Here is a 13,003-nt window from a genome sequence, read left to right on the forward strand (position 1 = left end):
TAAAAAAAAAAAAAAAGCAGGGTGGGAAAGTATGTGTATATTACCTTGCTTATGTAAACAGAGTATTTCTGGAAGGATATACAACGAATTGACAATGCCTGTTGCTTCCAGGGAGAAAAACTGGACAGCTGGGTGAAGTTTTTTCAATACACACTCTTTTGTATGTCTTAAATTCTAAACCGTGAATTTATAAAAGATATTTTTAAAAATAAGTAAAATATAAAACGTGATAAGCTAGATCTATATGTATCAACCTACACAAGCCTTGAAAAAATTATTGAGTAATAAAAATTGATGAAGGATACTGATATGGCATTTTTCAAAATTTTAAAACATACAATAGGGAAGAAAATGATCAAGTAAGGTACAGGAGGGATACACACCCACTTCAGAAGAGGAATTACCTGCAGGGAGGAGAGGGGTGGAACTGGGAAGAGATATAAAGAGGGCTTTGATTGAAACATTTTTTTCTTCCAAGAAAACATGAAATGATTAAATGGTAGCATTTAGTAAGTATGGCAATGGGTCCTACGGTTGCTAATTATGTTAGTCTCTTTACTCTTCGTAATGAAAAAAATTTTAACAGCAAAAAAATGACATAACAGTATTCATCAAAATAACAGTTACACCACCAAGTGAGAAGTCAAGTAGTGAACATTTACATTCTATATTATTCCCCTTTCCAAACACTTTCCCTAAAATCAGTGCAGAACAGACACCAAGAAAAGGGGACTGAAGAATTGAGGGTGCCAGGCACGTCTCCATCACCGACCTCACTTCCACCACAACTGCCTGAGACAGCTCTGCTCCCTCTGGTCTCTTTACAGACAAGGAGACAAAGGCCCAGAGACATCACAGAGAGATATTAATCTACATAAATCCTTCAGTATGAAATATCAAAGGCCTGTTAAAGGAGGTTGGTAGCTAAAAACTGGTATTTTTAAACAAAATCACACAAGACTTGCATGCAACTGAGAATATACAAACTAAACACTTTCCCAAGAGATGCTCAGCCAAATTCCTAAAGAGATACAAAAGTGGAAAAATCACAGTCTTAACCACAGTAAACCTAATAGCTCAACTTTCTAGAGCATTTAAGAGCCTACTTTACTATATACACATATCCGCATATATGCAGTTGTTATAAATCTTTGATGCCGACAAAAGAGATAAGAGGAATAACTTACCTCTCCTAAAAGACAAATGCGAAAACCATAATAAAATACTTGGCCAGACCACTCCCTGGACACGCTCACAGAATACCTACCGAAATAGCAGGGCTCCTGATGTCTACAGCATAGTCGGCCTCAGAGGGCTGGATGTTCAGTTTCAAAACATTATGCAGAGAAAGTCCTTCTATTCCCAATCTATGCAGACCCTCCATCACCCGAGCTTCATTCCTCAATATATCAAACAGACTAAAAAAATACAAATAGGTATTTAGGAGAAAGGGCTTTAAAAAAAAAATCCTCACCATGAGAAAAATATATCAGTTCAAACTCAATGCCCTATCAAACGAGTTGAGAAATCAAAAGAGGGAGCTCTTCCTTTGTTTCCTTTTGTCCAAATATGCGGAACCAAGTAGGCAGGAGTTGCTTCTTGGCTGATGTTTATTTATACTTATCTACGTATACACTGTGTATAGAAATTATCTGTAAGTATAAACACAATTTGAAGATGAAATAATCCTAAATGTGCATTTTACATTGCATGTTTTTAAAAACACTAAAGTAATCTCCCTGTGATATTTCTTACAACTGCACATGAATCTAAAATTGTCTGAAAAGCTTACCAAAAAAACACCAAAAAATATACTAAATAATATATGTTTAATATATGTTTCAATATCAGCATCAATTCCCACAGGCACACACACAGATGATCACAGAAAATGGTCTGGAGGAATTCACACCCAACTTAAGAGGTTTGCTGGGTAAGGAAGAAGAAATAAGAAGACTGTTCCTTTATCTCTGCATTATTTAAAACTGTTTACAATAAGCAAGTACACAGTTTGCAATACTCTGGAAAATTAAAGAGATTTTTTTAATAAAAAATAAAAACATGGGCAATCTTTTAATGTGTCCTTTACTAATTTTTTACTAGCTCTGAAAGCAGTATATGGACATAAAAGCTCAATTAACAGAATGTGCAAAGTATCTTACTGTGGAAACTGCTTCTTTTAAAGCACTAACCCACCACAGCTTTTGTTTTCACTATTATGAAGCCACAGTATCAACTGTGTCAATTTTAATATCAAAGATAAAATCAGAATTCTACCTGTCTTCTGCACCCAATCCCCAAAATTCATAAGGAAAATTTAAAGCAATTTAGTCCTAAACCACATTTTAACAAAACAAAAAGGTATCAAATAATATATGTAAGACATCACCTTCTGAGACACCAGAGGCCACATTTTGCATAAACCTACTTCATACTGTTCTCAGAAACAAAAGAACCTGCTCTCTTCTGTTTCTATGGTTAACAGGAAAACTAAGGCTCTGAAAGGGCACCCTCAAAAGACACCTGGGCCTTAAATGTCCAAGGCATCAGATGTACATTAGGATAAAATTGGCCAAGTATCATCCTGCCCATCCCAGCCAGAACATGGGCCTACCTAAATGCACATACTGGGCCTGATAAGTCATCAGGCTTTGCAACCTGTCACATCAAGGAGAAACAACAGTCTGGACATGTCATAAGGAGCCACACATTATAAAAACTTTTCAGGGTGAAAAATATTATCCATACCTGAATATATCCTGCGTCTCTAAATCAATATGAAGCCCATTGATGAACAGTGCTGAATCTCCAGGCTGTAACCCTAAAGTTCCCTTGAAATACTGAAATATTAAAAACTTATTAAGGAGCAGGAAGAAAATATTTAACAAAAATTTCCATGTTTCTGGTTTTATTATACATACAAATGTTGACAATGATTAATACAACTGTTTCCTACAATACTGGGGATAGGGAGAGGGTTAAATAAGCCAAGCACGGAGAGTTACTTTTCGGCTGCCCTTCCCTGTCTGTGATGCCAGCCAAGGTTGTGCTAGCAGTCACTGACAGCTGGGCCTCCTGGATGAAGTCCAGGGATCCGATCTAAAAGGGTTTCAAAACCCCACACCTCCCTTAAACTTTCAAACTAAGGCACGCCAAGAAACTTTGAGTTGCTGAGCTAAGGACAGCACCTACATACACCCAAGCTCTCCAAGACCACCTCCACGGGGCCCTTCAACTGCTGCTCTCTGACGCGGTGGAATGCATGTGACCGTGCAGCCCCTGAAGCCCTCAGGCCCGCCTGACCCACTGGAAACACTGCTTTGATGCCGTATCATACACAGCTTCTGTTGGCTTATATCCTTTCCAATCAATTCCTCTTTCTCTGCAAGGAAACTGGAACGGCTGATCACATATTCAACACCACACAGTAGAGAACGGAAGAAACGTATCAGATACTAGGGAGAGAACACGGATCCCTTAGCTCTCCCAGGGCTGGGGGAGAGGGGCAGGGATCGCTGAGCTCCCTTCACTCCCCCTCACTCAGTGGACAGAGAGAAATGAACTCTTAAGATCTAGGACTGCATGGGAAAAACACAAAACAATGCAGAAGCCATGGCTTTTGCTTCTCTGCCCTGCCAGGATAAAATGGCAAGGAAGATAAGGGGATCACAGAAATTTGCATCAACGAGAATCAGAATTTCTTACAAGGGAAAGAAAAACTCCACGTCCACTCATTCCCAGGCTGCGAATACAGCACCCTGTGACTGGGGGAAAGACTGACTGGGAACTATGTGAAATGAAACACAACAGAGGATGGGGATCCCATTCTGAAAACAGGGGATTGCACGGAAGTTACCAAATGCTCTGCCCTACTGGACTTCTACAACTCCGGCAGCCAGACCTCACCCTCCCGGCAGAATATCGGAAGATCCTTTTCGGGAGACTAAAAAGCTCAAGAGGAAAGGTTTAAAGATTCTGTCACTGGAGTTCCTGGGAAACGACCATACCACCACAGCCTACAGTCACAAAGACACATCCTTCGGGCTTTCAATCAGTTTTTTATTGCCTCACTCTCTAATATGAGCAGTTAGCGAGAGATCACCAGACATCTAAGGAAAGCCTCTAACATTAAAGACAAGAGAACAAAAAGAAAGGCAACTTAAGAGGGAACAGACCATGCAGAGAAAAGAAAACACATACATGAACCATCAATATCTTCAGAAGGATAAGACAACACCATAAAAAGAAGAATTCAAGAATAACCCTTGTAAATTAAAAATTTGACAACTAAAGAAAGAAATCTCAACAAGTGGTCTGAAAATCCTTCCCAGAAAGTTTAAAAATAAAAGACAAAAGATCTGGAAAACAGAAAATAAAAGATTTTTAATTAGGCCAAACTAGTCAAGGAGATATAACATCTTAAGAATAAACAGGAATTCTAGGAAAACAGAAAAGAGAAACCAAAAGGAAGAAGAAATGCAAAGAAATATGTCCAGAAAATTTCCCAATACTAAAGGAAAGGATTTTCCAGATTTAAAGGGCCCACCAACCACCCAAGAGTACAAAGACTTTTTAAAAAGGCATTATCACTATGGAATTTCAGATTACTAGGGTCAAAGAAAAGACCCTACATGATTCCAGAAAGAAAAGCCAGATCTCATACAAAGGCTTCAGACTTCTCAAAAGCCATAATGGAATCCAAAATTCCAAGGAGCAATGACTTCAAACTTCTAAATGACTTCCAACCTAGAATTCTATACCCAGCCAAGCTATCAAAAACAGAAATGGAAGGGACTTCCCTGGCAGTCCAGTGGTTAAGACTCCACGCTTCCATTGCAGGGGGCATGGGTTCGATCCCCAGTTGGGGAATTAAGATCCTTCTTGCTGCTCAGCGCAGGCAAAAACAAACAAACAAAAAAACAAAATGGAAAACTGATTTCTCAGAGTCTGAAATTTACCTCACATGCAACCTTTCTCATGAAGAATGATTTGCTGCACCAAAATAAGGGAGTAAACCAAAAACAAAGAAGACATGGAATCCAAGAAATAGGAGATCCGAAAAAAGAGGTTAAAGGAAGGTCCCAGGATAACTGGTATGTACTAGACATAAAGAACAACCAGTCCATAGTGAAGCAGATCAAAAATTGATAAAACCATGACAAAAACACAGGGATGGTAGAAATATGGGGAAAGTGCCAATAGGGAGTACTGGTAGACAGTGGGAGAAGTGGGGAGAGCAGTGAAAGAAAGTCAGACCTCATCCTTGTAACAGAAGGCCAATACATAAGAATGGAAACTGAGAAAGTACCAATTTAAGCTTGCTGGAATCTGGAGATAAATATCCAAAGAATCAACTAGGAGTTGAAAGCAGATGCTTCTGGGAAGGGGTTCACACAGGGAGTGAGACATGTTGGCAGGGGTGCTTTTTTCTAAAGAAACAGGTAGCACCATTTGATGCTTTGAATTATATATTCATATTCAACTTTGATTAACTACTGAAAGTATAAAAAAGATTACAGAAATGAATCAAAATACCATCGTCTTTAATAAAAGAAGAGCAAAACTATTAAATGTCACTGATTTAACTCACATTTCCGCATCTTTAAAGATATAAACAAAACAGAAAGGCCACTATTTTCCATCGGTTAATACCTTCTGATTCTCTTCCACTTCGGTTCTAAGTTCTGTACTCACGGCTGTTTTTGTTATTGCTCTAAGGAAATAAAAACATTATCAGTGCTTAGTTTAGTATTTGATATAAAAGACTTCAATTTCCCTATACGAAACAACACATTGCTCCAAAAATTACAAAAAACTAAATGGAAAAAACCTTAAACCTTTACAATTGGTAAATATATTTCTCCTCTCAGATGTGTGTATTTGTTTATTATCACAAGATATAAAACCAAGGAAAACTAACAGTAATAATTGCACTTTAATGCGAGTGCAGTTATTTCCAAGATCTTAGTTAAATATATGTAACTCTATTCCTGTATATGATCTCTACAGCTCACAGGCTAAGGATATTGTTCAATAAGTTAAGGCAGCAGACTGTTCAAGCTATTTAAGCACATGTATATCTTCAACAGCATGCTTGATTAAATGATAATGTACTATATGATTCTTAAGTCCTGTCTAAGAAGTATTTTCCCAAGACTAATCAAATAAACAAATTTACATCTCATATCAGAAGTCAAAACACCTCATTCAGTGACTCAAGAAAAGGACTGACAATTATTTAAGTTTCTGAAAATGTGGCTTTTAAAACAGGTTTGCCTTGTATTTATGAGATGTGGAGGACCATTATACAATTGAAAGCAATAGCAGAAAAGCTGCATTCAAAATCTTAATCTGTCACTATGAACAAGTCAGTCTCTATGATTCATTTCCTTCATCAAGAACGAGTAAGATGATTGCTTCCCTGGTGGCACAGTGGTTGAGAGTCTGCCTGCCAATGCAGGGGACACGGGTTTGAGCCCTGGTCTGGGTAGATCCCACATGCCGTGGAGCAGCTGGGCCCATGAGCCACAATTACTGAGCCTGCACGTCTGGAGCCTGTGCTCCGCAACAAGAGAGGCCGCGATAGTGAGAAGCCCGCACACCACGATGAAGGGTGGCCCCCGCTGCCACAACTGGAGAAAGCCCTGATGCAGAAACGAAGATCCAACACAGCCATAAATAAATAAAATAAAATAAAGAATGAGTAAGATGATATATAAGAAACTCTTCAGGAAGAAAAACACCGGAGTCCATGCCAGACCCTAAGTTAGTTACATCTGCATACATTAAATTTTGTTAACTCATCTAATCCTGAAAGGTAGGTGTTGTTATTTCTGTTTTACTGCTGAGGAACGTGATTATTTACAAAGTTCACACAACTAGCAAGAGGCAGTGCCAGGAACACAACCTAGACTGCTCTCTTCAACCACACAACACACAGGGGCTTGTCGCCTTCTCGGGAAGATGGGCCATTAACAGTACAGTGCTGGTAGTAAGACAACTTTAATTTCCTAAGCATTTTCATATTTTAATGGCTTCATTTTATGCATAAACATGAAGATAATTAGGCATATGTTAAAAAGAAGAATGTCTCAAAGCCTTATTACTCTATGTTACCTGGCTTTGGTAGGAAAATTTTGACTAAGATCCTTCATAATCACCAGAGCTAACTCAATAGGAGCAGCCAAGATTCGGGCAGCAGTCTGAAAACTTAGATCTGCAACAACATCAAACGTAAGTTAAAGTGTATTCATCTACAGCAATGAGAAAGAAATAGGAAAAAAGCACATTTATTTCCCACTATTTTCTTGGTAATTAAGAATGCCCTAGGATGCCATTTCAAAGCATGCCCATGGTTGAAATGAAGGTTTTACTCACTTCATAGGCCCCTAGAGTGTTTACTGTAGCCGTTCCTTGATCTGCCTGCATAAACACTAAGGCATATACCAACACATTTAGCACAGGATTAATCCACCCCAAATTCTTTTCCTTCTTCTGGATTTACAACATAACACAAAGTACAGCAAAAGACTTTAGTAAATTATGCTGGGAAAGAAAACCTTGATACATAGTTCTTTGGACCAGAAAAGCACACATACATCCTGCCATACTGACATGCCTTTAACATCCAAATGTGTAATAAATGTATACATATAGAAACAAAAAGATTAAAACAAACTTGTTTCTAGTATTACAAGCTTATGCACCTGGTCACACAAAGAAAGATCTGGTAACTCATATACAAATATATATTACTCTGCAGAGTGTTATTTGTCTACAAAAGGACTTTCTTCCTTTGTTTTCTAATAAATCAGGATTAATCACATGATCCTTAAAATTTGTGAATAAATACAATTAAATTCAAATTGTTTTTTTAAATACGATAAAATTTAGAATGATTCCTCTACGTTTTTATTACCTTGCAATTGCCAAACTTTTAAAGGTGCCATTTCATTGGTGCTCTCAACGAGATGCTTTCTGAGTTCTTTCAACTGTCCCTTCAGGTCAGGGTGCAGGTCTCTGAAAGAAACATAAAATCAATCCTTTTCAGGTGTATTTTCTTTCCCAAAGCACATTTAGAAGTTGACCCCAAATTTATCTTCACAACTCTCCCCACTTAGTAACAGGAAAATTCCTACAATATAGGAAAAATATTAAATTTTTCTTAAGAAACAAGTTAGTATAGAAAAGTATGAGTTAATTTAAAAACCATAAAATTTACAGATTAAAAAATGAATCACTACAACAGTGACTCTCTATGTTGGGGGAGGGAGAGGAGTGGGACTGAGAGTACAGAACACAGGGGACCTCAACTCTACCTGCTGTGTTTTACTCACCTTGGTTCTTTCTTTCTTCAAGTAAAAGAAGGTGTTATGTTGCAGGAAAAAAAACCTTGATAAACAATTCTTTGGTACAGAAAAGCAAGTACGATAGAAACAGTCAATTCTGGGTGGTGAGTACAGGGGTATGTTATATTATTCTCCATCCTTTGCAGAACCTTTTTAATTTCTCAAAATAAAATTGGAAATACCTTGCTTCCAATCCCAAAATGAGTTTCTTTCAGCTACATGCTCATAAATCCTTTAGTCACATGAATATAATTCAAGCTAACCAAGATTATTGCGTTTTGTTTAGTTTTATCTTGAAATACAGTGCATTCTATTTAAAGTTAGTAAAACAGAAGTTTTCAGCGGCAGAGATAGATCATTTAGATCAGACAGACAGATGGAACAGAGTAATCCTGTTTTTAACACTAAAAACTCAAAATTTCTTAAATGCAACCTGCCGAAAGTAAAATATTTACTCAGATCCTTCACCATCCCACCAATCCATTCCAGTTACTACACTTTTCTTCATGATAAAAATACCTTAAAATGGGTCACTTACTTTAGATAGTTAAATAACTATTCTGAGTGTCCAAAAAGGAAATTGTCTTCAATATTCTACATACTACCTTTGTGCTATAAACACATGAAATCATAATGCTATCCAGAAAACAAACATATAAAGCATGAATATGAAAAGGGATTCTGGAAACCTGGATGCAGTAAAATGGAACCTGACTGCATATTAATAAGGCCATAACTGATGTTCAACACAAAGAAATGTGCATTTGCACAGGATGAACTCAACATATGCACAGTCAGTCACTCAACATCAACAGTCATCTGTACTAAACTGTTAGTCTAGCTGTCATTTCACTGGGTCAAATGTTAAAGCTAAAATATATGAAACTGCACCTACACATGCTATTTCTATTAAAAAAAAAAGCACACCATATATGTCCTAATTAAGATTTCCAGATAAAGCAGAATTCAGGGCTCTGAACAATGATCAAATCATAACAGAAATAACTGCAGCATTTAAAATAACAGCTAAGAACATTTTTCAGCTATAAAATTCTATTATGCTTTCATAAAACAGTTATGGAATTTTCTTCAAAAAGCCACTTCCTATCCTCTTTCATATAAAGCAAACTGTAATAAAATGTATTTCAACTGAACATATATAAAATCTACCACACCTCCTACTACAATTCTTTTGCAATTTTTCAAACTATGTTTAGTATAAGTAAATAGCTATAAATACAACATTGTAAATCAACTATAATTCAATAAAATAAATTTTTTTTAAAAAAGAGATAAGAAACAAACAAGTAAAAAAATAAATAAATAATAGCTATGACCTCTCTACCGTAAAATACATTTGATTTTCCTCAGGAAAAGAATGCATAAAACAATTACATTTCTCCTATTATGTGAATCAAAAAATGGCATGTAACTTTACGCTATCAACTGCAAGGTCCAGAAAATAAATCAATTTAAGCCATAAGCAGGCAGCCATAGTATCATGTAAGAATAATGTGCTTCAGAATTACCAGAAATCATAAACTGTACTACAAACTAACTGGTCATCTCCTCATATCAGATTACATACATAAAGTATTGTTGAGAGATCCGTAACTCAGGCAGTAAAGAGAAAGATGATGCTTACAATGTGAAGAAGGCTGGAGGTTTAAAGAGAATAAGACCCTATCCCAAAAGAATATACATACCTTAATCTTCCAAAGAGAAATCCTTGAACTTCATCAATAGGATCATTTTCACCAATCACTGTGGTGTTAACTTCAGTTGCTACAAAAGCACAGCAAATACATGTCTAATCACTCAGATTAGAAAGAAAAATATTAACTTCATAGAATTTGAAAAAAATTTGAAACACCTGAAACTATAATAGATTTAAAATGTTGAATACCTCAACTAACATAGTGGTTAACAAACACACACAATAAATGAGTTTTTGGTATATCCTGTGTTCCTGGATAAAGAAAGAATGTGTTTTTCCTTAAACTGTGGAAATTTTTACATGTTAAATATTTCAAAATCAATACCTTTAAAATTATGAATAACGGACATTTCAATATCAAAATTCTGAGGAATTTGCAACTAGGCAACTTAATCCTAAATATAATTATTGAGGACAGGATAGTGAAGTACTAGGCTATCCTCCATGTACTAAAACCAATCATTTTTACTTTTAAAACAAGCTCAAAAGACATAAAAAGATTACGCATAAAACTTGTTGAAATAATGAATTCAAAACCCTAGAATATTACAACAGGCAGTATCCACAGTAAACTGTTCCAAGTGCAGAAAATAATATAAAAACATGAAACTGTTTGTTAATTATATGATAGCTTAAGATTTCACATTGGGTCACAAATTAATTACTATTTGTGAACTACCTATCATCAATAACAATAGCTACTACTTACTGAACTCTTTTGTGAAAAAAACTTCGTTAAATTCTTTACCTCTACATCTTATTTTCTCCTCAAAAATACTTCAAGAGGCATATATCATTATCTGAACTCTACAGAGGAAAAAATTAGGACCTAAAGAATTTGTCACCCAACTCAGATATAACAGAACCAAGATTCAAACATAGGTTCATAATACTCCTAAATCTATTCTTTTTCATTAAAGAAACAAATTCCCCTTTAACTCATATTTAAAGAAAAGAAAACACACTGGTCTTAATTTACAAATTCACCTTTCACCTGAGTATCATCCTTGGCCTTGTACTCAGTGCTCTTAATGGCCAACTCCACACCATAGCCAGAGAGGTAAACAGGCTCCTTCCTGGGATTCTGCAAGCAGAGCAAGTATTCCACCATCACCACTCAGCTCTTCACGCATTCCCACCTAGCTCTTTACGCATCACAGCATACGGAGCCTGACCATGTTAATGTCACATAGCCATCACCTAGGATTACACACTCAAAACATGCTTGAACTTCCATGGGAATCCTTAGATTGTGGATCCTGCCACAAGGGTGAGAACGGGAATTCCAAGGTAGAAACAAAACCAGATGAAGGGGGCTTCCCTGGTGGTGCAGTGCTTAAGAATCCGCCTGCCAATGCAGGGTACACAGGTTCGATCCCTGGTCCGGGAAGATACCACACACCACAGAGCAGCTAAGCCCGTGCACCACAACTACTGAGCCTGCGCTCTAGAGCCTGTGAGTCACAACTACTGAAGCCCGCGTGCCCTAGGGTCGGCACTCCGCAACAAGACAAGCCATCAAAATGAGAAGCCTGCACACCGCAACAAAGAGTAGCCCCCACTGGTCACAACTAGAGAAAGCCCACCCGCAGCAACAAAGACCCAAGGCAGCCAAAAGTAAATTAAAAAAAAACAAAAAACAGATGAAGGGATAGTGGAAAGTGCAAAGGTCATCAAACCATGTGAAGAAATGGAGAAAACAAAAAAGCAGTTCCGGGGCCTCCCTGGTGGCGCAGTGGTTGAGAGTCCGCCTGCTGATGCAGGGGATACGGGTTCGTGCCCCGGTCCGGGAGGATCCCACATGCCGGGGAGCGGCTGGGCCCGTGAGCCACGGGCGCTGAGCTTGCGCATCCGGCAACGGGAGAGGCCACAACAGTGAGAGGCCCACATATCGCAAAAAAAAAAAAAAAAAAGCAGTTCCGGAACCTACGCAGGGTTGAAAACTGGTGAGGTTTCAAACCTAGAAGTACTTTATTGAGACCATGTGTGTAGATGTGTGTGTGTGTGTACATTTTTTTACTGACTTTAAATGTCTTCAGGCAGGGTTTGGGCTGACCTAATGTCACAGGCTTACCATCATCCTGAATGAGGATAGCTCTTTAAATGCCAGCAACAGGGACTTCCCTGGTGGTCCAGTGGTTAAGAATCCACCTTCCAATGCAGGGGACGCAGGTTTGATCCGTGGTTGGGCAACTAAGACCCCATGTGTGGCGGGACAACTAAGCCCGCGCACTCTAGAGCCTACACGCCACAACTAGAGAGAAGCCCACATGCCCCAACGAAGAGCCCACGTGCTGCAACAAAAGATCCTGCGTGCCGCAACTAAGACCTGACACAGCCAAATAAATAAATAAATATTTTAGAAAAACAGCAACAGAGCAAGGCGGGTGGGGGCGGGGTCCAAAACTGGATACTGATAAATCTGTTTCTGCTCACATAAATTTTCATTTAAAATTTTTATTTTACTTTCCCATGGACTTAACATCTGATATTTACTGAGCTTAATATGACACAGAAACTTTAAAGGCCAACAATCTTTACATATAAATATTTTAAATGCTAAATGCCACACAAGGTTTCGAAAGCTTAATTTTAAATAAACTCTGCCTGAGTTTACCTCTTTAGAAATCCTCCTTTTTCTATCAAATAAAAAGATGCCAAAAAGAAAAAAAAAGGGTTTGGAAAGGAAGTGAATTCAAGAATCAGTTCCATAGTATGATGACCATATTAAATCTGGACCAAATTAAATATAATTTACATGGTTCATTTTGAAATAGAACGTAGGGAATTCCTTGGCGGTCCAGTAGTTAGGACTCTGCGCTTTCACTGCCCAGGGCCCTGGGTTCAATTCCTGGTCAGGGAACTAGGATCCCAGGAGCCACATGGCATGGCCAGGAAAAAAAAAAAAAAAAAAAAAAAAAAAAAAACCTGAAAAAAA

The 13,003-nt window shown here is 37.7% G+C and overlaps 1 protein-coding gene across 1 annotated transcript in view; it reads right to left on the bottom strand.

Annotated features, from left to right (window-relative positions):
• UGGT1 (UDP-glucose glycoprotein glucosyltransferase 1) overlaps nt 1-13,003 on the bottom strand; it is a 110,086-nt gene that overhangs the window by 76,032 nt on the left and 21,051 nt on the right. The window contains exons 7-13 of the mRNA XM_007461314.1: nt 11,053-11,149; nt 10,055-10,133; nt 7,919-8,019; nt 7,117-7,216; nt 5,653-5,713; nt 2,749-2,840; nt 1,268-1,418 (exon numbers count right to left, since the gene is read on the bottom strand). Of these exons, the coding sequence (XP_007461376.1) occupies nt 1,268-1,418; nt 2,749-2,840; nt 5,653-5,713; nt 7,117-7,216; nt 7,919-8,019; nt 10,055-10,133; nt 11,053-11,149 (681 nt within the window). The remainder of the gene's footprint in view (nt 1-1,267; nt 1,419-2,748; nt 2,841-5,652; nt 5,714-7,116; nt 7,217-7,918; nt 8,020-10,054; nt 10,134-11,052; nt 11,150-13,003) is intronic.

This window comes from Lipotes vexillifer, unplaced genomic scaffold (assembly GCF_000442215.2).
Source record: "Lipotes vexillifer unplaced genomic scaffold, Lipotes_vexillifer_v1.1 scaffold158, whole genome shotgun sequence".
NCBI lineage: Eukaryota > Metazoa > Chordata > Mammalia > Artiodactyla > Lipotidae > Lipotes > Lipotes vexillifer.